The 21,304-nt window shown below is 37.1% G+C and overlaps 3 protein-coding genes across 5 annotated transcripts in view; 2 read left to right on the top strand and 1 right to left on the bottom strand.

Annotated features, from left to right (window-relative positions):
- The first annotated feature begins 280 nt into the window (after nucleotides 1-280).
- LOC143214795 (HUWE1-associated protein modifying stress responses) lies at nucleotides 281-9,295 on the top strand. Its single transcript, XM_076436194.1, has 5 exons — nucleotides 281-931; nucleotides 1,205-1,276; nucleotides 2,388-2,559; nucleotides 3,538-3,683; nucleotides 3,904-9,295. The coding sequence occupies exons 1-5, from the start codon at nucleotides 559-561 to the stop codon at nucleotides 4,044-4,046; spliced, it is 906 nt and encodes a 301-aa protein (XP_076292309.1). The 5' UTR covers nucleotides 281-558; the 3' UTR covers nucleotides 4,047-9,295.
- Nucleotides 9,296-9,367: 72 nt separating this feature from the next.
- Nucleotides 9,368-19,511, bottom strand: Sans (SAM_USH1G_HARP domain-containing protein Sans). Of its 2 annotated transcripts, none has more exons than XM_076436187.1 (7): nucleotides 19,202-19,511; nucleotides 16,833-16,976; nucleotides 13,687-13,959; nucleotides 12,591-12,864; nucleotides 11,640-11,948; nucleotides 10,347-10,548; nucleotides 9,368-10,244 (listed from the first exon to the last, which is right to left on the bottom strand). In XM_076436187.1, exons 1-7 carry the CDS (start codon nucleotides 19,222-19,224, stop codon nucleotides 9,967-9,969), a joined length of 1,503 nt encoding a protein of 500 aa, XP_076292302.1. In that variant the 5' UTR covers nucleotides 19,225-19,511; the 3' UTR covers nucleotides 9,368-9,966. The 2 variants fall into 2 exon arrangements, with proteins under 2 accessions (XP_076292302.1, XP_076292303.1); XM_076436188.1 differs by having other exon boundaries at nucleotides 9,368-10,241; nucleotides 19,202-19,507.
- A 583-nt stretch (nucleotides 19,512-20,094) lies between these two features.
- LOC143214797 (uncharacterized) overlaps nucleotides 20,095-21,304 on the top strand; it is a 308,560-nt gene continuing 307,350 nt past the window's right edge. The window contains exon 1 of one of the 2 annotated variants that reach the window (XR_013010224.1): nucleotides 20,095-20,469. The gene's annotated coding sequence lies outside the window, so the exon portion shown is untranslated. The remainder of the gene's footprint in view (nucleotides 20,470-21,304) is intronic. The other variant, XR_013010218.1, reaches the window with a different exon arrangement.

Below are 21,304 nucleotides of genomic sequence, written 5' to 3' on the forward strand. Positions count from 1 at the left end.
GAATACCTCGCATAATCAGTATGCTGTGATTCATAACGCATTTACACATGTATAAAGTAGAGTCATATATAGGTACATATATATACCTATCTGCGTATATGCATATGTACAAGCACAATACATTAGACTATTGTAGTTTTATAATTCGGCATATATATATATATATACTATATACTGACTATATACGTATCAAAATTCGGAAGAACAGGGACGAAAATATTTCAGTCGAAATACTGTGCAACACCGATGTATATGCAGTGAACAGATTTAAACGTGAGAGAGTGAAATAATCGTGGACCCTTCTCTATCGGCTGCACAAGTTGATCAGGGAGTTGCGCATTCAGTTTGCTGCATTTCGGTGAGCAGAGTGCAGTAGTGATTCCCAGGGATCAGTGCGTGGTTCGCGATCGGGGTGTGAGGAGGGATTATGTATCGTTGGGTTAGTTCGTTCTTCGTACCTGGCAGCAATTCGTATTTCGTGTTTCGTTGCGCGTAAGACTCGTGCGATCCTCGAACGAGGCACATCGTAATGGCTGCGACCTGACTTGGTTAGCGTGCATGCGAACTATCGTGTTCGCGTTACGTGAAGCAGACGAGCGAGAAAGGGGGCGAAGCAAGACGAAAACGAGGAACGTGAAGATACGTCGGGGTTTAGGGTTACGCGATTTCGGTGTCGCCGCGAGTGCGTGTGGTGGGCGAGGCGTGATCGCAGAACGGGAGTCTCGAGGACGACGAGCCATGAGTGAGGATCGTAGTGAAGATGATCCTATAATGGATCTTTGGTACAGCAACTGGGAACAACAATGCGTCGAGGCATTGGAGGCAGAGCCGGATTACGAAACTCAGCTGCACAACGAAAAAGAACTCTATTCTCAACAGATGTGGACAAGTTTTCAGACGACGGCGTCGGCCATCGCCCAGCTGTACAAAGGCGAGCTAACATCCACGATAAACACTGGCCAATCGTTCGTGTCCGTTCTCCCTTGTCTCGTCTAGAAGACGAGCCTCGAGGACCATGGGCAGCGAGACGTCTCGTACCTCGCCTTGTGTGGTTACCATTTTGCGTGACATCCATTTTGTGCGACGTATGAGACGATATGCCACTGTTCTCGCTTCTCGTTTGCTTCGATTTCCTTTTTTCGCCGCATATATGCATATCGATCTGATCGTGTAACCAGTTCCTTTCGGCTTTGCTCTTTTACAGATCGTACGCAGGGTGTCTCTCTATGGTTACCCTTCCAGACTGCCGCAGGTACCGTCACGTCGTTGTACAAAGGTGCGTGCACTTCTTTGGTCTATCTTTGTCAACAATGCGAGCAAGATAAACCTTCATTTTCTTTCTTTCTCGCGTGCTCGATGCGTTTGTCTATCGTTGTCTCTCTTTCTCTTTTTCTTACTCTCTCTCCCCTCCCCGTGTGTGTATGTCTGCTTCTTTCTCCCTCTTTTCAATATTGTCCTGTCTCCGTCGCTTTCCCCCCTCCTCTTCTACCTCACCCCCGCTATTCGGTCATCTTTTTGTGCAGCCGTCACTCACTCGCATACACCGATCGTGTGTGTCTGCATATAGGTGTGCGTCAGAATGCTTTGCACAGCTGACCAATGCTGAAGGTCAGCTGTTAATTGATGCGAACTTTTAAGGCTGTTACGAATATTTATAGAAAAGGGAAATAAACCCTTGTCGTTTCTTTGATGATTACACATATTATTTCGCACGTAGACGTAAACTCTGAGGTGGATAAACTAGATAAAATTGTTTATCAATCATAGCTACCTCTGAACCTTGTTGTGGTGTGTTTATGGCGAGTTTGTTTTAGCATGTATTTTTATACCATTGCTTAGTTTGTGGGTAAAAGTGTATTCTGGTACCAGAACTTCATGTTATTTCAGTTGCTGTAGCTTTTGATGATAAATAAATATTACAGTAACACGTTGACTGCCACGGTGATAGCTAGTAACTGGTGTTATTGGTTTATTTGATACGTTTGTCATACAATTAGTTATAATATCAATTTGTTTGTTCTGAAATGAATGAAAGTGTGGTGTAACTAATAATATAATTATTAATAACTGTGGTCGTTTATTCAAATGAAATAGGCAAGACTCATGTGAACTGTACAAAATCCACATGGCAGTCAACGTGACAGCGATTTTCTTACGTAAAGTAATTTTTATTTGGTAAAAGTTTATTTGGTTAATTTTACCTGCTTCTATTTATGTTTCAATGCTTATATATTTACATGTACAAAGTATAAGCTGTGTATGAAAGAATAGTTATGTTCTTTCCATAACTGCAGTCGTTTTTACAATTGAAACCAGTAATTTAATGTTTATGTTATTGGTACAGTTGCTTATCATTTTGATCCTAAATGTAATGAATATTTCAACAGATTCTGTGGACAGCATGCGCCGATGCAGTGAGCTAGGTGTAGAAATGGGTCGACAAAAACGTAGTAAAGAAATAATGAATTGGGCTAGAAAAAAAAGGCGTATGATCCGTAAGGAAGACCTTTTAGCATATCTTGCTGGGAAACCACCTCCTCCTCGACCACATTCTCATAGGTAAATATTTCATCGAGTTATTTACAACCTAGATGAGGATGTGCATAGTTTTTGCTTAAAGTAACGTCAGATGTTTGTAAGGCTGTACTTCCGAAAACTCGTGTCAATGCTCTGAATTGGATGAAATTTTGGAAGTAGCTTCTTTTTCTACTAAAGTGATGATTACAAGAAGGATTTTTGGTGATTTAGTAAATATTTCTTTATCATTTGAGTGTTATCGACACAATCATAATCGTGGAAATAGGTAGATGCGGAGGTGGCTATAAAGTTGTAAAACACGCTGATTAGGAAAAATATCCATATTGACCTCATGTGTGAGCTTTTATGGCATTATGACGCGAAAGAAAGTGGAGCAGATCCATTTTTGTGGTTCATAGAAGACATATTAAATGTATATGCCACAGATTAATAAAATCTTTCTAAGAATCTAATCCAAGTCTAACTTCTTTGTAATTTCTCTGTCTTTGTAATTTTCGTCGCCTGAGAGACGTAATTTTGGTTATGCTTTTCTAGTTTGGTATTCGGATATCAAGAAAAAGAGATCGGAATAGGTTTGGGTTAGTTCACTTGGCAGGAAGGGGCATTCCACACAATTATTTGTTTTAAAATGTTTGCTCACTACATATACTACATTGTATCGTAAGATAGGGAATGATATTAAATTGATAATAAAAAAAAAGTTCGTCACAAGCAACGATGACTGCCATAATTGTAGTCGAAAAAGTTTTTCCAAGTATTTCCAAAATTTCATCTAATTCTCAGCATAGAAGTTTCCGGAAGTTTAGCAGCGTAAAAAAGAAATCGCAGTTCTTTTTGTGTAATTCGCTGTATGTAAAATTTAAATGTCTTTTGTTTTTTAGACTTTAATGCATCAGTTCCGTTTGTCAGGTTTGTCTTAATGACACGGAACGCACGTATAATACGACTACATACAGCTATACAAATATATTATAAACTGAAGTTTATTGTAACTTCCAGGAGTTCGCCAAAACCAAGAATGATGGTGTGTGGTTCGCCTCCCTCGCAAAGTTCAACACCAAGCATGGTTGTCGCGCCAACATCAACAGTTGGAAATGATCCAGATCCTGAATTACACACATTTAGGGAAGCAATTGCATTATCTGGTAAGAATTACTTATCACAGCGAATCTATAACAAACAATCGAATTTTGATTAGTGCTAAATTAAACCGCAAACGTACACTTATACTTTGCGTAACAATTAATTTGTAGCGACGTAGAATCATTTTTAGAGTACACTTGAATTCTCAACTTTTTCGTTTGCAATAAGTTGTGCCATAAAATTAGGTCTCGAACTAATTGAGATGTTTTGGTAATTGGATAGGTTCACCAATGTCTAGGCGTACAGGAAGGCAAGCCGAATTATCGGCATTTATTAGTAGCGAATTTGCTCGACATCACAAACGGCCTGCTTCGCATGATGTGGATATGGGATCTCCCACGCACAAACGTTCGCGTTTCATGTAACAGCGCGCGATGTGTAAAGTAACCTCACTCCCTTGTTCCCCATTAATTAATGAATTGATCAATTAATTATTAACGGTTCATCTCCCCCTACATAGTTCCCGATTAAACATAATCATTTCAGGAAGATGGCAGTGATTTGCATTGCCATGTAAAATGTATTCGTATATTTTGAATATCTCGTATTAATTGTCGAGTTTCTCCTTAACCGATGACGACGTGTCATAAAGGCGCAATAAGAGGCGAATTGTTTGATTATAGAGCAGTCATTCTAATACAACCAAAATTACTGTATCATTGTTTGGGGATATCGTAGCACGAGTATGTTTAAAGTCGGGCACATGAAAATCATTACTGTATGTGGTAGAATCTTATTTTGGAATTATTTATTTATTTATATAAGCAGCGAGATAATGGTAACGTATTTCAAAATATCATTCGAAGTGCCCATAAGGAGTGAATGTCATTGTTTTGTGTACCAGAAATCTGTATACATGATCTCTTAATTTACTGGTTCGTAAGCTAGACAAGAGGATCGTGCGAATTGTAATTCTGGTGTTTTAATCCAAATTTTGTGTACTGCTGGGAGATGGGGATATCCAAAACAATCTTACAAAGTAGTACGGCGTAAATCTTTCGCGTTTTCGAAAGCAAACGGCTGAAGATGTGAAAATTTTGAACGCAGAGCGCTAAACTGTGACAATTAAATTGTCACTAAAACGTAACAGCACAGCGAAAAAGCGAAGCGTTTACTTGTGAATTTCTTCTTTTGTTTCTGTTTGGAAACGAAGAAACTGTTTCTCTGTATGTTATTACTTTTGTAGAATATTATACAGTATTATAATATATTTTGTTGGAAAAAAAAATAGAAAACGAAGGAAATTAGTGGTAAAAGTTTTTATATTTTAAAAAATTTTTTTTTCAAACATCGTAAATATTTGCCAGTGATATAGCGATATAGGTTTCCTTAACAAAAACATCGTGGTTTTCTACAATCATATATTTTGTTGTGTAAATATTTACTTAGTGATTAAATGCAAAAAAATTTTAATCAAGACGTTGGAAAAAGACCAGGAATTCTAGCTCGATCGGAAATGAAAGAAGGGGTTTCACAGAGATCTGGGCAGTTTCCCATGAAATTACGACAAATGGACGCCTTACATTGATGTAATAAAAATAGACAACGTGATTAAATTATCAAGATTACAGTTCATACTGTCTCCTTGTGAGTGTACTAAAATTTGTCAGTTGTGTTATGAAATTTTTATAGCTGCAATCAACGTATTGTACACACAATTTATGTGTATGTTATAATTAGCAGCAAACGTTTGATGAAATTTACTGATTCGCGGTACCATGTTCACAAGGAATTTTAGACAAATGATGAAACGGTAATGTAACATTGTATGATTACATTAATAACTGTAATCATATGAGGAAACTGGGAACAGGGAGATGTTTGTATAATATTCTTTAATAATCCAAAGGATTGCTTAGCCCTCTGATTGTAATATTGTTATGATTATAATGTGATCATATGTCGTTGATATTGCAAGGCTAATATCAATAAAAAGATCATTTTATACGGATTTTGTTGGCAATAAAAGGGAATGCTGAAAGACCAGAGATAGGATTAAAAACGAACAATAGGAACACATTCATAAAAAAAGAGAAGCAAACAAATGCGTTGATAAATAATTCGGTTTATATAGTTTTGTAAATTCTATTCTTCAACAGTGGAAGAGAAATTTTCTGTTGTACGACCTCTATGTATAGAGTAACTATAAAAAAAGCTGTCTTTTGGATAATATATTTAATTCTCTCTGTACTCCTTCGTTTGTAATTTTATATCTGCTTTACGTGTATTCGTGTACGATTCCTCGGAAGGAATATCGAGAAAGATATTTTGTTAACTGCACTGTTTTCTTTTTCCACGTCATGACATTCACGCCAAAGTTTTTAATTAATATGTGAAGTCGAGCTTGAAAGCGCGAGATTTGACGAGGACATTAAACAAGAGAGCGAGAGAGCGAGCGCGCGAGAGAGAGAGAGCGAGAGAGAGAGAGAGAGAGAAAACAGAAAAAAAGAAGAGTGACGTCTTACATTTTCCATGTGTCGCGGGTGCTCATAATTGTGTAACTACTGGTAAAATTCTTAAATAGTTTTCGTGTAGTTATAAATCTTAAGCGAGTTAGAATAAGCAATGCTTATATCAAACAAGGAGCGATGGATGGAATTAACGGATCGGTGGGAAGGAACCCGTGTGAGTAGTTTCTTCCAATCTCGGTATCCGATGTCAATTGGGTAGCCATGGAGAATTCCATGGTATTTTAGAGTTGATTTATTTCTTATGACATATACAGGGTGTCCTGTAACCACTGGTACAACCGAGAAAGAGAATGATTCTATATGAAAAAACTAGAAAGTATAGAACAACATTTTTCATCAAATATAAAAATTTCTCATGCGCGCATCGACGACTCTCCGTTCCATGGAGGTTGTGTAATTGATATATAAGGTGATTCCATAGGTGTAACATAAGTCGAAAACGTGAAATAAATTTGTATTCTAATTACGACATTTATTTTTCGGATGGAATCATTCTTTTTCCAGTTGTACCAGCTGTGGCTCGCTCTTTATGTTATGGGCAAAGGGCTGACGTGTTAAAATGTGTCTCGTGACAAGGTCCACGCAGAGAGACCGTGCAATGCAAAGGGATCTACTTTTCCACAACTGCTAACATGGACCTAATCGATACGCGAGCTTTCCGTCTTCGGCGTGGCCATTGTTGACGAGACATGACAGCTCTTTGTTACGTATGCATGCATATATTTTTGTGTATGCATACGCGCATACTTGATATCGTATGCGTATAAATGTACATGCATATTTCATAAGAAAAAGCATTATGTTCAAAGACTTGTATCGGAGCGCGATTTAGTAACTCCTTTTTTAAGATCACTGTAAATGTATGCTGTTTTTAGGCATCGTATCTCCTTAAGCAGCGTCTATCTGAATTTTGAAGGGCGTCGATCGCAAGGAACTTCGGGACCGTTTTATTACGCGGATATAAGATATTGCTGGTACAATTTATTTAATTAAGGACGGAACAATCGATTTTCCTATTCTACACAGGTCCCGAACTTCCTCTCCACGCGCGTTTTTCGAAAGTCATTCAGAAGCGAACTCGTTTTTTTTTTGTTTGATTTTTTTCTCAACGTTGTTTGAGCACCGTTCCGGAGACGAGCAAAAAGAAAAAGTTGTTGTTCACTTGTAAATATAGCGTATATTCATAACGATAACGATGAATAATAGCCTTAGGGGTACTGATAATATTATTATCATTATTAATATTGACAACTATGCGATAGCTTTAATAATATTTATCGTATAATCGGCAGTTAATAAAACTCCAAGGACTCCACCTGACTCTACTTTCCTGACCAGTTTAGGTAACGCAGGGTCATGTTTCTGAAAGTTCCATTCCAACGAATTGTAAATTAACAAATACCGAGGAGGGGTATCTTTGTACGTGTGAAATTTAGTTGTACGTTAGAAATTTTGCAGCTTATTTTCAGGTTCTTTTTCATAATACGTTCTCGAACTTCCGTCAAGTCTCCGCAGAAACTTGAGTAAAGAAACAAAGATAAAACATATGGAATATATAGTACTCTACCGTCACTGTCCTGTGGACGATTGCTTTACAGTGAAAAATGTTTCGTACAAAGGTAACTCTAACCAAAACAATACATAGGAGAAAGTGACACACTGAAGATGCCATACTTAGCAATATTTTATTGATAAGGAAAAAAAACATACTTGATGATGAAACATCGAGTTATTTTGTACAGATACTGTCGTTTTTGTTTTTTGTTTCTGTCAGTGGATAGAGGCGTGTTCTATAATTTAGAAACTGTTTCGTTCGCGGTCCGAAGAAGACGATCGGCAGTTCACAGAATCGAACCGGTGATATTCTTGTTTACAATCGGTTCGAATGTTCGCGGGAGATTCTCTCCGCTGTAATCGGCATTTTCCCATATTGCATAATACGAGACGACACTCTGAGGACAACAAAATAGAATTTTTTCCCACGTGTATAGAGCGAGAGAGAGAGAGAGAGAGAGAGAGCGTGCTTTCCCTTTCTCGTGGGAAATGTTAATCTTATTAATTATAATCTGTGCTGTGCCTCGTGCCGAAACGAAGTATTTTCTCCGTCGACTTGTAAACACAGCGATCTCGATCGTCGTGCCCGGTTGAAGAACAAAAATCACGGACGCTTTAGTTTAAACAAAAGAAAAAATAACAAAAAAATGTTTCCTCTATTTATTAATGAAAAGAAAAAAAAGTTCCGCGTACAAGTAATTGTTCGTTTTTAAGGCGAGTCTTTCTTTTCTCTCGAGATTATATAAGTTGATGTAGGGAAGTGTACGAATAGCATGTCTTTCAATAAGGGACTTTTAGATGTTACATTAAAGAAATAATTGTTATTTTTTGAATATCAATGACTTCCGTCTTTCTTTTCTGAAGAGATGCGTGTGATTCGTACTCGCTGCCAAAAGAAGTTTCCAATGATGAAGTTGCCATTACCGCAAATGAAAAAAAACCGACTGTTCTGTAATTCGTATAGAAATAGACGAAAAACGAAAAAAAAAGAAGAAGAAAACCGGTAGTTTATAGGGCTCCGAAATTAATCGATTAATTTTAAACAAAGACGATGAATTTAATCCGTTTTTATATTAACGAATTGATAGTTGTTTAGAGTAAATCGGGATCGGACGATCACCGGTACGTGATCGAACGATCCCTGTAATTTATTACGGATTAATCGATTAATCGTGCAGCCTTAGTATGTGGGATCGCAAGGAAATCACTTCTGTATCATATCTTTTTCACAGTAAATGTAGTTCGTACGCTGGTCATACAGGTGCGTAGGAAAACGTTGTGTGTGTGTACGTGTTCACAAAAATACGTGGCGCCGTGAAAATTTTCTACGAGCCGTTCCTTTTTTATTCTGATGCACATTAATCGCAACATGACGTACCCTTGTCTCCCAAACAACAAAACGTACTATCGTACTATAGTAATTGCACGTACACAAAAGAGCCGTGATATGACACAAAAATGTTTATGTTCGCGGTCAGAGCGAGAAATGGTGCTGTTATTTTTTTGCGAACATAAGGAGCTTCTATATTTTTGCGTCTCTTGTTTGTAAGATAATCATTTACAAATAAAATTACGAAGAAAACATTATACTCGATAGTTATTGTCTCACTGCACGTGCGTACACCATATTCACAGCGATCGAAATGAAAATACATAAGACGTTTTCTATACACGATCAACGTATTTACATGATTTTCATTTATTTCACATTCGATTTGTACAATTTCTATAAAAAACTCTTTCACTTACATAATGGACGAACGAAGACGAATTTTGGTTTCTCTACTCCACGGATTTGTAGAGGTACATTATGTTTGTTAGCATTTACACTTTCATTTACATTCGTAAGATTAGCGGCAAGTACGTTCCACTAAATTAAGGCACCATAAGTAGTTCAAGGTATAAGGCTAATCGAGGAATTACGCATTAGTCTGGTTATTAGTTAATACTTAAACGTGCTTTCCGTTTGCCGCATTTGTATGGCGATGATCCGAGTTTTTCGGAAAGATTTCATCTGTTTACCAACTCGAGAAACACATGGCAAATTACGCTCTGTACTCACTGATAGCCTATGAATTTTTGCCATGCGGAGAACTCCATTATTTTCAGCACAATGTGTAGCACTTTAATACTTATGTACAATATATTTTTATATCGAAAGATATACTTTCATGGTGTTTCGTGAGGCACTTGAGAGAGCTTATTGGGCAAGACACAAAAAGTACTTTTAGAAATATAGTATTCTCCGTATAAAAAGAATTTACAGTCTGCTATCTTTGATGACATTTTCGGGAGCGTTCAATGCCTTCTTTCGGTTCGCTATCGCGTTCATCAGTTTCCTTTTAGGTCCGAGTGGAAGTTTGAGGGCTGCGATGTCAGCTTCAGTGAGCAACATCAACGCCTCTAAATCGATTTGTTCCGACTCTAGAACCGGATGCGTGGACGATAGATTATTGGCAACTAAGAATCTCTGCAGAGGTGTCCATTCCTCGTCGGTCTCTTCTTCGTCCTCCTCTTCCTCCTCTTCTTCTTCTTCTTCTTGTATTACAATTTATATTTAGAATAAAAATTCAGCAGAACTGCGGTTGTACAGTTACACGAGTAGATTAATATTATTGTACAATAAAAATGTGATCGTACCTGAGAGTAAATCGTCGTCCCACATGCTTTGCCTGCGAGCCAGGCTACCCGCACTTCCTATGCTGATTTCCTCGTTATGCCCATTAGAGCCGGCTCTGTGACCATTTATAGATCCGTTTACGGAACCATTCAGACAGGAGTTACCGTTTTGTTGATGCGGATCCATTTGCGTGACAGGTATGTTCTCGAAAGTAGTCGTTATCTAAGAATTAAGAATAGGCTACCGTGTGTATTATGCTACTCGTTAATGCTAAATCGTTCCGAGAGACATTAGCGCAAGAGACGAGCCGTGACACGCTCTATGAATTATACCGACAACAGTTTATTTTCTTTGATTAGAATGATCGTTCGTTTAATAACTTTGTCATTTTTCACGCGAGAAGAAACAGCATAGGCATCTGTTTCATCAGATTACAACGATTTCTACGAAGTAATTAGTGCCATGAGTGATGACAGTGCGGAACAGTTAGCCTGCAGCTACGCAAGCTGCGACGGCATAGCTTGAACAAGATCGGATAGCTAATCAAAATTGTTTCTTCAAATCTGAATCACGGTAATCGGGAATTTTTATTGTTATTAATAATGATCATTCGCCGATGCTTTATGAATAGATTCATTGGTATGCACAGCGTGTTGCATATTTAACAGCCGTCAGCGACCAGATCATTTTTCAACTGCATTAAGCGCCGTTCGAATAATTACAAATGAATGTGGAATACATATAACTGTTTTATGAACGGTTTCGTTAAACCGTTTACAATACGTGCAGCACGTGCTGGCGAGCCAAGCATCTTCGAAAACACACTGTGTCAGCAGAATTGAATCTAGCAAATTATTACAATGCAACAGTAATTAAGGTTACTGCAATGCACGAGTTTCATCACTCTGCTATTTCTTCGTTGTAATGAAATGGAATAATGTATCTTCCTTTTGTTTTGGCTGTGGACCTGTTACTTTGATTAAACTAGGAAATTATTAGGTGAAAAAGATATTTTTTGCACGTTGTAAATCTTCGTTCACTTCAGAGATTAATTATTGTTAACAGAAAAATAGTACTTCATTCTAGCTTCATTTTAAACGTGAATATTACTTTCTTCTTTAAATTTGAACTCCCTATTTCGAAAAATTGGAGTAATCATTGCATCACAGAAGAAAGGATTTGCTACGAGGATCATTGTACTGCCAAGTTTTATTATCAGTGCAAGGATAATTGCACAGAAATATTTTTGCACACTTTAGAATTTTTGTATAAAATTTAGGATGGATAAATAGCATACATGTATAGGAACTTACTGCTCTCCGAAATGCTACGGATCCAAAACCAGGTCGATTGAAAATACTCGCAGGTTCCTGCAGGAAGGCCGTGTCTCTGATGCCATTTATTTCTTCCCCATCCTCTTGATCTATGTCTTCGTCGTATGCACGGTCGCCTAAAAGATCAGGAGTACTTTGCGCTTTACTCAACGTACCCCAAACGTCCGAGATTTTTCCTCTCCTCCCCATTTGCTGGGCCTGTGTTTCATAAGTTCCTACGTACATTACTTCAGAATCCCTTCTGAGACCGGTGAGACTACGAATTGACTTTTTCCCGTTCACCTCGATCTAAAAATATAATTCGAATGTTATCTGTTATTATTAGACTGCGGATTTTATGCATTTATGACAAAAATGGGTCAGCACAATTTAAAACAGTGGACATATTAAAAAGCTTTAAAGACATCAGCGTATTGGTTTCAGCTTAATCAGTTAATTAAAAGAAGAAAGAAATTTTTTTTCATTCCCGTATCTTGCAATAAATGCAAACATTTTTTATATTGCATAAAGATCCGCAGTCTAGTTACAAAAATAATCTTATAATTTCCCAATTTAATATATACTTTTTGATAAACAATTAATAAATTCCTTCTTTCAAAATGAGAAATAACGGCAAGATGAGACACGATTAAAATAAGATTGTTTAAGATTAGAAATGAGTAGGTAGAACATAAGACTGCGAAAATATTTGAAGAACTTAAAAATATTGTTGTACTAGTCTCAACTTAGTAGAAATGTCGAAAAAAAGGGATTAATGTTTATCTAGCTCCTGTATATTTCTTTCGATCTAGTAAAATTATACAAGAAAAATTTTATAGGGAATTTCTTATAAGAAATCTAAAGAATTTTTATTTTTATTCTAATAATGCATTTTCGATCAATTTGTTCTGGTCAACATTTATCGAGAAAGTGTAATTTCATGCAAGTTACCTCCACAACTTTAAAATCGTCGACAGCCTTCCTTGCTAAAGCTTTTCTGCATACTGCACTGCCATGTTTCTTGGCAGTAGTGCCGACGATGTCGCTGAACGTCGGTGAAGGCTTCACGCGACCTTTGAAGGTCAATATACTGGATTTGTAAGGTAGAATACCAGTTTCATTCACTGTAGCTAAATCCAATTTCGTTCGGTCCTTCGATAACTTCTTTTGTTCCTTTTCGGCTCTAATTTCCGCCATTTTTTGCCGCTTTATATATTCTTTTAACCTGTTTATAGAATCGGTGAAATAATACTTTGTAATTTAGTAACTCCTAATTGCAAGTAAAAATGATTTTTCGCGAATTTTCAATATGTATGCGTAACAGCGTCGATCTTGAAACATATAATTGTTATTGTGATGTTATAATCAACAGGTAAGTATACAAAATTGTGAAATACTTATCTGAAATTTTCATATTTAATTTTATAAAACTTTCTTCAGTCATAACAGCTCGTGTGTTTTTGTTGTACATTTTATAATAATGAAATATAAATTCGTTATATTCGTAAACTACAACATGAATTCTCGAATATCGCGATTTTGTGTTTATTGTTCAAGTAATTCTTGATTGTAAACTATTTACTTAACATTTAAATGAGAAATCACAAGATTAGTTATTTATGTAGTACTGAAAACTTTTATTCAAACAATTTCACGTTTAATTGCAATACGAGTTATGATAATGCGGTAAAAGGCATTCACATTACGAATGAATGAAATGAGATTTCACCAATTTTACAATTATCGTAAATAAGGAAGCAAAACAAAGCTACTAGTTAAAAAGAAAGTTATATTTTCTTGATGAAGATTTCTAAAAAAAGTAATTAGAAAGATGCAAATATTTTTACCGTCACTTAATCACTGTTATTCTATGAAAAATTTCGATATTAAAAATCCTGTACATACTTTTTTAATGAGACGTAATATATTCGGAATGGTACCCACGTAATCTAGTTACTGCACAATTATTTAAATTATGCATTCAGTTAATGCTAGCTTACACTTTCGTTCGTCACACATCATTTTTACTTTCCATACTCAGAAATACCTTTTCTCAGCATCTTTCTCAGCCTTCTCGCGATGTATCCGGCTTTTCTTACGATTATTCAGTTCCTGATCAGCCTGCGCCAGATCTAGAAATTGGAGGATCATCTCCCTCCCGTTTATGGCAGCCAAGTCTCTGGCGGAATGTCTATCGATGTCCAGTGACCAAATATTACAACCGAATTTCACGAGGAACTTGACGCAGTACTCATGGCCTCTCGCTGCTGCCAGGTGAAGGGCTGTGTTTCCGAAATAATCGGTTTTGTCGGGGTCACCCCTACGAAGGGAATCGTTGAAAAATAAATTAGACGCACCCTTCGTAGTTTCCTGTTTCGCGTGGGCGTTTACGTTCTAAGCGAAACTGTATCTATTAGCTTAACACACAATGAGCCTTTCATTTACCAAATCGATTAACTCTACAAAATCAAAAATGGATGGAATAGTGTACATTCTTCTTTAAAAGTTCCTACAATTTTGTTCGTTCAGTGAATACGCCTGCTATTAGGGCTGGTGCGTCTGTTCGTGATCGGCCAATTCTACTTCCTAGTTCCCAATTGTCTATGTCAGGGTTTCTCGAACTTTTTCTGCAATGGAACACTTCGCAAACCCGGAAATTTTAACGGAACACTTAGCTTATTTTTTAGGTTGGGTAATTCCTACGAGTTACAAAAGATCTTTATTTTAATTACAGATCTTTCCAAATTGTCGCGGAACATCTAGTCAGGTTCAGCGAAACATAGTTTGGGAAACCATGGTCTTTTCAGAATAGTGAATATATTTTTATTTCGAAATATTTGTGACCATTTTTATGTGTATTACTGTACGATCTTACAATTTTATTTTTTTCTAGATCAAAAATTGTGGGCAGTATTGTAGATAGAATGGCTATCTTTTAAAAAAGTTAATGTTTGCTGAAAATGTAGGGAACGCATGTCTCTTCCAGCCCCGCATCCTGTCATACGAGCGGAACAAAGTTCCGGAAGGATAGGAGGCCTTATATCAAGTTTCCATTGCATGTTGACCACACTGAAGCCAACTGAACGACATCTGATCTTGTGCACAATAGGGCACGTGCGGTCTTTCAGCTTTTATATCGTTCTTTACAGACCATCGGTGATCGTGTAAGCTGTTACTCAAGTCGCACGTTCGACTATTTCATGCATTTCGAGTACTAACAAATAAATCAATAACTCGATACGATACTATCTTTATATATGCTTATTACATACATAATTGTCCGGAGAACGTATATGAACCAATAATAAAATTAAACTAACAAACTAACTCGAAAAAACTCTGTTTTTAAAATGTTTCTTATACGCGTGTACATATAATACATTCTTATACATTTATATATTTTTCAGAATCAGCCTCCACAAGGACTGGAGACAAAATGAAGAAAATATGTATGTATGACATAAAATCCTAGGGAGATGTACATATCATAAATGGTGTTAGAGAAATGGTTTTGGGAAAATGGCTGCCACATCCTTCTAGTTCAAAGTATTTAACTCAATTCTTCAGCAAATACAATTTACGTATTTGAGAGAATCATAATTTTATATATAGAAAAGAAATTGTTCAATTGTGTATTGCTCTTTATAATAACAAGAATGAATTCATTCAGACATACATATGTGCTCGAACGAGGAAGCATAGTCAACAATTATTTATAAAATCATTTTTACCGGTAGTTTCAGTATTTTAACTTTACAAAGTTGTGAGAAAATAACTTATTTTACACGTGATATTTATCGAGCTCTGTCGTATAGTATCGATACTTTGGAATGAATTAAATGTGTCTGTCCGAACAGCAATTCCTTGTTCCCCTGCGCCCTTCCGTTCAGTCCGCCTGGCTCGGTTTTGTTGCGTTCGTATTCGATTGTTTCTCATCGGTGCTCACTTGGCCGCAATTTCCGCTCGTTGGGGTCGATAGATGTCAGATTATAACCTTCGTTTCCGGTTTTCGCGCATCTGTTATCGTAAAACACGAAACTCTCTGCGCGTATAGTACAGCTAGCCGCGCGCCATTGGGGGGAGAAATAATGGCCGAGCGCAACGGATTATGAGCAATCTTTCACGTTTAAAAATAATCATCGTTTCCACCGTCGGATGCAACTCTTTCGGTGTTTCATGGATGTCACCCGGTACGCGGCATTGTTCGAACTGTCGTGTTCAGTAGTCATGACGACCTCGCAGTTAATTTGTATGGTGGTTTTCAAGGTTAAGCAGGGGTACAGAGGAAACGATTCGAACTTTCCGTAAAAAATTGCTGTTTCGAAATGAACGCATTAAATTTCATCGGAATTGCCTATTATATCGTTCATGCAACTTTCTATAAATATGTATGCACATCGCCCGTTATTATTTCAACAAGCTCATTCGAATTTCGAAAAGTAATACTCTTCTGATACGACTTAATGACATGGTTTAGAAAACCAATCTTTTACGGTACATTTTTATTTACCGTGGTTCGAATGGTGTTTAGATTTATACATTCTGCTTGAATCCAGTTCTGTTTGTTTTTTATGTGTAATTATGATCTTCTGGAACGGTACCGGTAACTGTGCGCGTGGTTGAATTTAGGCATTTTTGAATTCCTGGTTTATTAGTAAAATACTATCTTTTTAAAGGTACATATTCATATATGTGTTTCATAAGTATTTTTTTAGAATTCCCAACTAAAAAAATATTCTACTAAAATTAAATACTGGTTTGTTTAATGATTTTTGTATGCTTTGTTGTTATTACTAAACTGCAGAGTTGCATGCAAAAAATGAAGACGCTCTATCTCAATTACAACTAGTTTTTAATGTTTTGTATGTGCTATACATATAAACCTTTTGTGGTTTAAAGCAATAAATACAACAACAAGGAGTTAAATAAAAAGGTATTGTCTATCTTAATAATTTTAATAGGTTGGAAATAATGTATCTTTGGAACCATCTGATATTGTTACTATTTTATATATTACCTAGTCATTTTTTCCATAAATGTATAAAATCCACAGTATAGTTATGGCAAAAATGAATTTTTGATTGAATTATAATGAATAGAAAAAACGTTAGCTGGTGCATGTTATACACGAGTGTCATACGTATACATATATTCCTCCAACGTGTTTATAATTAAATAGCTTCGTGAGCATACCCTTTGGCGACGAGCAGTCTCAGCACATCTATATGACCTTCAAAGGCTGCCCATAATGTGGGGGTCATTCCTCCGTCATCTCGTGCGTTACAATCCTTTTTCGTAGCTTCTTTTAAGATGTCCAAGGCGCCGTCGCGTGCAGCTCTGCGGAGAAAACGATTATTTCTACATTATCGATGATTATATAAATTTACTAAACGAAGCATCAGATTTTATCTGGCATTCTTCACATTTATTGTTTAATACGCGAGTATATACACGTACAGTAAGCTATACTTTCCTAAATAACGTGCAAGATGATATTTTCATTCGGGAATTAAAAATCTAAACGTTCTTACATAGCACATCATCCGACACTATTTAAGAGGAGGGGATTTTTATCGAGCTTTACACGGAGGTATAAAGTTGAAAATCTATACTTCCTCACAAAGGACATCCAATAATCAAGAGAAAGAAAAGTAAAAATGTAAATTTTCCCAGAAAGGATATCATCCAACACTAATTAAGAGAAAGGGATTTTTTACTTATGAACATCAAACAACTAATTAGGAGGAAAAGAATTAATCTAAATTTTCCTAGAAAGGATAATTTATCCTTTTAGGGATTTTTATCGAGCTTTATGCAGAAGTATAAAGTATAAAGTCGACAAATTTTTCTATTTGCCTACATTCATAAAGGTAACAATAGCTCGCGAAGTGAATGCTTTATGTAATTGCGTAAATAGCCGTGCGAAAATTGTTTAGCGTACCCGTGATAACTACATCAATTATTACTACTTAATAATCGTTTTATGCCGTACGCATTCTTATCGAACAAAGGTAACCCAAGAACAAGTGACTGAAAATGAGAAAAGAGAGCGAGCGAATTAGGGAAAGTATGTGCAAAAGTTTAACGAGCTCATCGCATGATAATTTTCTCCTTGTTGCAAATCATTTAGCGTGAACGACTCTTGACATTTTTGCGTTCCAGGTACTGAATGGTCTCCAATGAAAGTGTAAGTAGAATGTAACGGGCTAATGATATTAGATGAAGTGTTTCTTTAAAGATCACGCACATAACAGCTTCACGAAGGTAAATATCTATAAAAATGTGTTCTCAAGATTTACATTTATGTGTATTTATTATTAGTCATAAATTGCTAATTTGGTGTGTCAGACATTAACAATATTTCTGATAATTTTACTTTGCTCTTTGCGAAAATTTTAATTGTACAATAATTTCAAATATTGGAGCAATTATATAAATATTTATTCAAGCACGTGCATAATTCTATTTGCTCAAATGGTTTAATAATGCCACTCTACCTTTATTTTTATAAAACTTCACAGTAATAAATGCATTACTATTTTATTATATTAACAGTATCAATGTGGCGAACAATGACCAGAAAAAGATTCATGCTCACACATGCTCATATGCAGTATCCCCATAATATTACATAAAGACTGGTAACACAGGTCGTTTTCTCCAAAGCGACTCCAGTTAGAATTTGTTTGCTCAGAGTTGAGAAATCATAAATAAACAAATTTCTTCCGATTACATACTGATCGACATGAAAGCCAAACAGCTATTTTAATTCTCTGAATCTCCCGTCTCATACATCATTCTACTCGAAAACTGTACTTTATCGCGCACTCTTATTCGCTCAGTGTACCTACTAATTAAACGAATTAACTTTTTCTCCACCAAAGGTGGTATTCAGTGATGCCCCACATACACCGGTGCTAGTAGAAGTGGGCTGGGTGATAAATCTTCGCGCTGAATCAAATAAAAGCAAAGGTGTTCTCATGCATAAATTCCGCACGCGCGCCGTTGATGTATAATACATCCAACAACAAGATAGCGCGCGATTATGGCGATTTCTCGGTCCTAGGTAACCAGGCATATAAAAATTTTTCCGGATTCTTCTCTCATTTACCATACATTATCGCGATTAACTTTGGACGAGGTTCCCTTATAGAGTACATCAAGAAAATGAGAGATCGATGATTACATCATCAGCCGATCAAAATTCTGCAGCTGGTTAAACGGTTGCTTCCTGCAGCGAATTCGCCGAACTGCAAGAGCAACCGGATCCTCGAATATCGCATGTTTTCCTTGTTCGACACCCTATCCAATTCTACGCTATCCACGGATCAAGATTTCAAAGCGCGACACTCCGTTCTCATGGTTAACCAGGCATGTCAATCCTTTTTTCATTGTAGCGCGGGCGACAAAAAGCTAGCTCCGCGACATTTCTCCGCTTCCTGGATCCCGGGAACATAATAGACATCCTGGTGCGAGTGCGCGTACCGATGCCAGGGAAACAAGAACACGAAAACTCGTGCTACGGTATGCGCCAAGTATACAACTCGCAAAGGGAAACTCACTTGTGAAACCGTTCGGACGTCATATCTGCGAACTGTCGCTTCTCCGGTGTCCCTTGGCTACCGATCGTGAAACATCCCTGCGACCGGGCCTCGGGTGTCCTGGTCACTGCTCACGCGAAGGCTACTCTTCGGGGCCAAAACACGAGGATTCAGAGACCGAGCATGCTCGCACCGGACTAAAGGAACTACGCGTGCTGAGTATGGCGTCCAGCGGTGCACTGTTTAAACGGGCGAAGGCACTCGGACGATGTTCTCTTGCCCCTCACCAGACCTGTCCTCCTCTACACCAACTGTTTGATAAGTCCTCTCTCGCTCGTTCACCCGTTCCCGCCGTCTCTCACCTGCACCGGTCGCCCCGCATGTATACTATCCGCCACCTGGCGTTCGGTATTCCGGTGCACAGGTATGCTACCTGCCTCTACACTACCGACCAGGTCTCGTTCAGGAACCTCTCTACTGCGACCAGGCGAAAGATCCATTATTTCTGTGATATTTTCAAGTTTACTAGGGGCACCTGCGCCTAAAGGGTTGCAATATTCGGTTACGATACCGAAAGTTTGCAATTTAGGGTACCCGAAGCCGCGTGGAGTCATAATTGAGGATCCCAAAAGTACCTCGGGTACCCAAAATTAAGTTTGCGAAGTTAGGGTACCGAAGCTGCAGCCGGCTGGAGTTAAATGTGAGAATCCCAAAAGTTTGCGAAGTTAGGGTACCGAAGCTGCAGCTGGGTGGAGTTTGAGGATTCCAAAAATTAGTACTTACGTTTGCATTTAACTTTCGCGTACCCATAATTATAGGATCCCGATTTGCAATGTTCGGTGTACGTTATTGCACATGCTGTTCGCCACCTGGCGTTCAGTATTCCGGTGCACAGGTATGCTACTCGTATCTGCACTACCGACAAGGTAGTCCAGTAAAAATGGTACCTGTTTGCGGAACATCGACGGAGTTTGACTACTTTCTAAAACCATATCTCGTCCGGAACTTGCGAGTAATCAATTTTTCTATTCTGTTTAATGATCTTTCCAGATTTCGATAATGGTTTTGTTGTGATTGGAGTCGGTCGAGATAGGCATGGCACTTTCAGTGTGTTTGCGATGCTCTTGTGCTGTTCATCGTAAATCGGTCACATATATTTTATACTCTTGAGTTGAGTTGGATTGAGCGAATTCAATGATGTTAATACGAGTAATTGATTTTGAATTGGTGAAAGTTAGCAATGTGGGAAGAATAGTGCCATCTTACGTGTTCAATTAAGGTATCTGATGGTAGGTACTAGAATTTGTTCGTTTCGTTATGCAACGTATATAAGAAAAATGCTTTCGAAATAGTTTTATTGAGATGTTACAACAATCAGCATGCAAAGATTACATTGAGACCAGAACCTTAGAACGATGTTGATTTATTTCAACACACCTGTTAAGTATAATTGGCTTGCCAGAAAATCGCTTATGTCAGTTCACAGCGGCCTCAGTACTGTAAGAGATACTCTTGAAATATATATGTTTCACACTAGCATATTCGAATTGCATTTAAACCTCATGCCATAAAATATGTTTTGATATGTTCATCTTTCTCATTTCAATTATCTTTTTAATTTATACATATTCTTTTCCCAACGTGTGTTATTAATATTGCTCGTGTCCTCTGACGTTGCATGATCTTTCATTCAAGTAAATAAATTTGTAACATATGTACATGATTGTCTTAAAAATTACTTTTTGTTCAATCCCTTTTCCATTCATTTAATGTGTAATCAATTTTTCATCAATACCCATAATCCACATATATTAAATTTTGTACATAATTTTAAACACATTTTGTAATATCATTCTGTAACAAATATGCGAAATTGACATTTATCGTATATTTCACGAGTATCTTCTTTTAACATGTTTATATTGACATGTTGGATGCATATAACTATTGCAACGTTTTAACAGCACTGACGATGATAGTAAATAATCTCCGCTACTGTTTGTAATTCTTATTTAATTACGATTTCATCACAGTTCGATTATGTTTTCTTCGTTAAATTTTAGCTATATATTTCGAACATTTACATAATATTGTTAAAAATAATAAACAGAGCAATACCAATAT

The sequence above is a fragment of the Lasioglossum baleicum genome, chromosome 13 (genome assembly GCF_051020765.1).
Source record: "Lasioglossum baleicum chromosome 13, iyLasBale1, whole genome shotgun sequence".
Classification (NCBI taxonomy): Eukaryota; Metazoa; Arthropoda; class Insecta; order Hymenoptera; family Halictidae; genus Lasioglossum; species Lasioglossum baleicum.

Excerpts from the sequence above, each read along its gene's own strand:
- LOC143214795 (XM_076436194.1), top strand. The coding sequence starts at position 559 with ATGCGAACTATCGTGTTCGCGTTACGTGAAGCAGACGAGCGAGAAAGG. Across the intron at positions 932-1,204 it reads CATCGCCCAGCTGTACAAAG|ATCGTACGCAGGGTGTCTCT; the intron begins GCGAGCTAACAT and ends GCTCTTTTACAG. Across the intron at positions 2,560-3,537 it reads CCTCGACCACATTCTCATAG|GAGTTCGCCAAAACCAAGAA; the intron begins GTAAATATTTCA and ends TGTAACTTCCAG.
- Sans (XM_076436187.1), bottom strand. The coding sequence starts at position 19,224 with ATGACGTCCGAACGGTTTCACAA. Across the intron at positions 12,865-13,686 it reads GAGAAAGATGCTGAGAAAAG|GTTAAAAGAATATATAAAGC; the intron begins GTATTTCTGAGT and ends TTCTATAAACAG. Across the intron at positions 10,245-10,346 it reads GGACGACGATTTACTCTCAG|AAGAAGAAGAAGAAGAGGAG; the intron begins GTACGATCACAT and ends TTGTAATACAAG.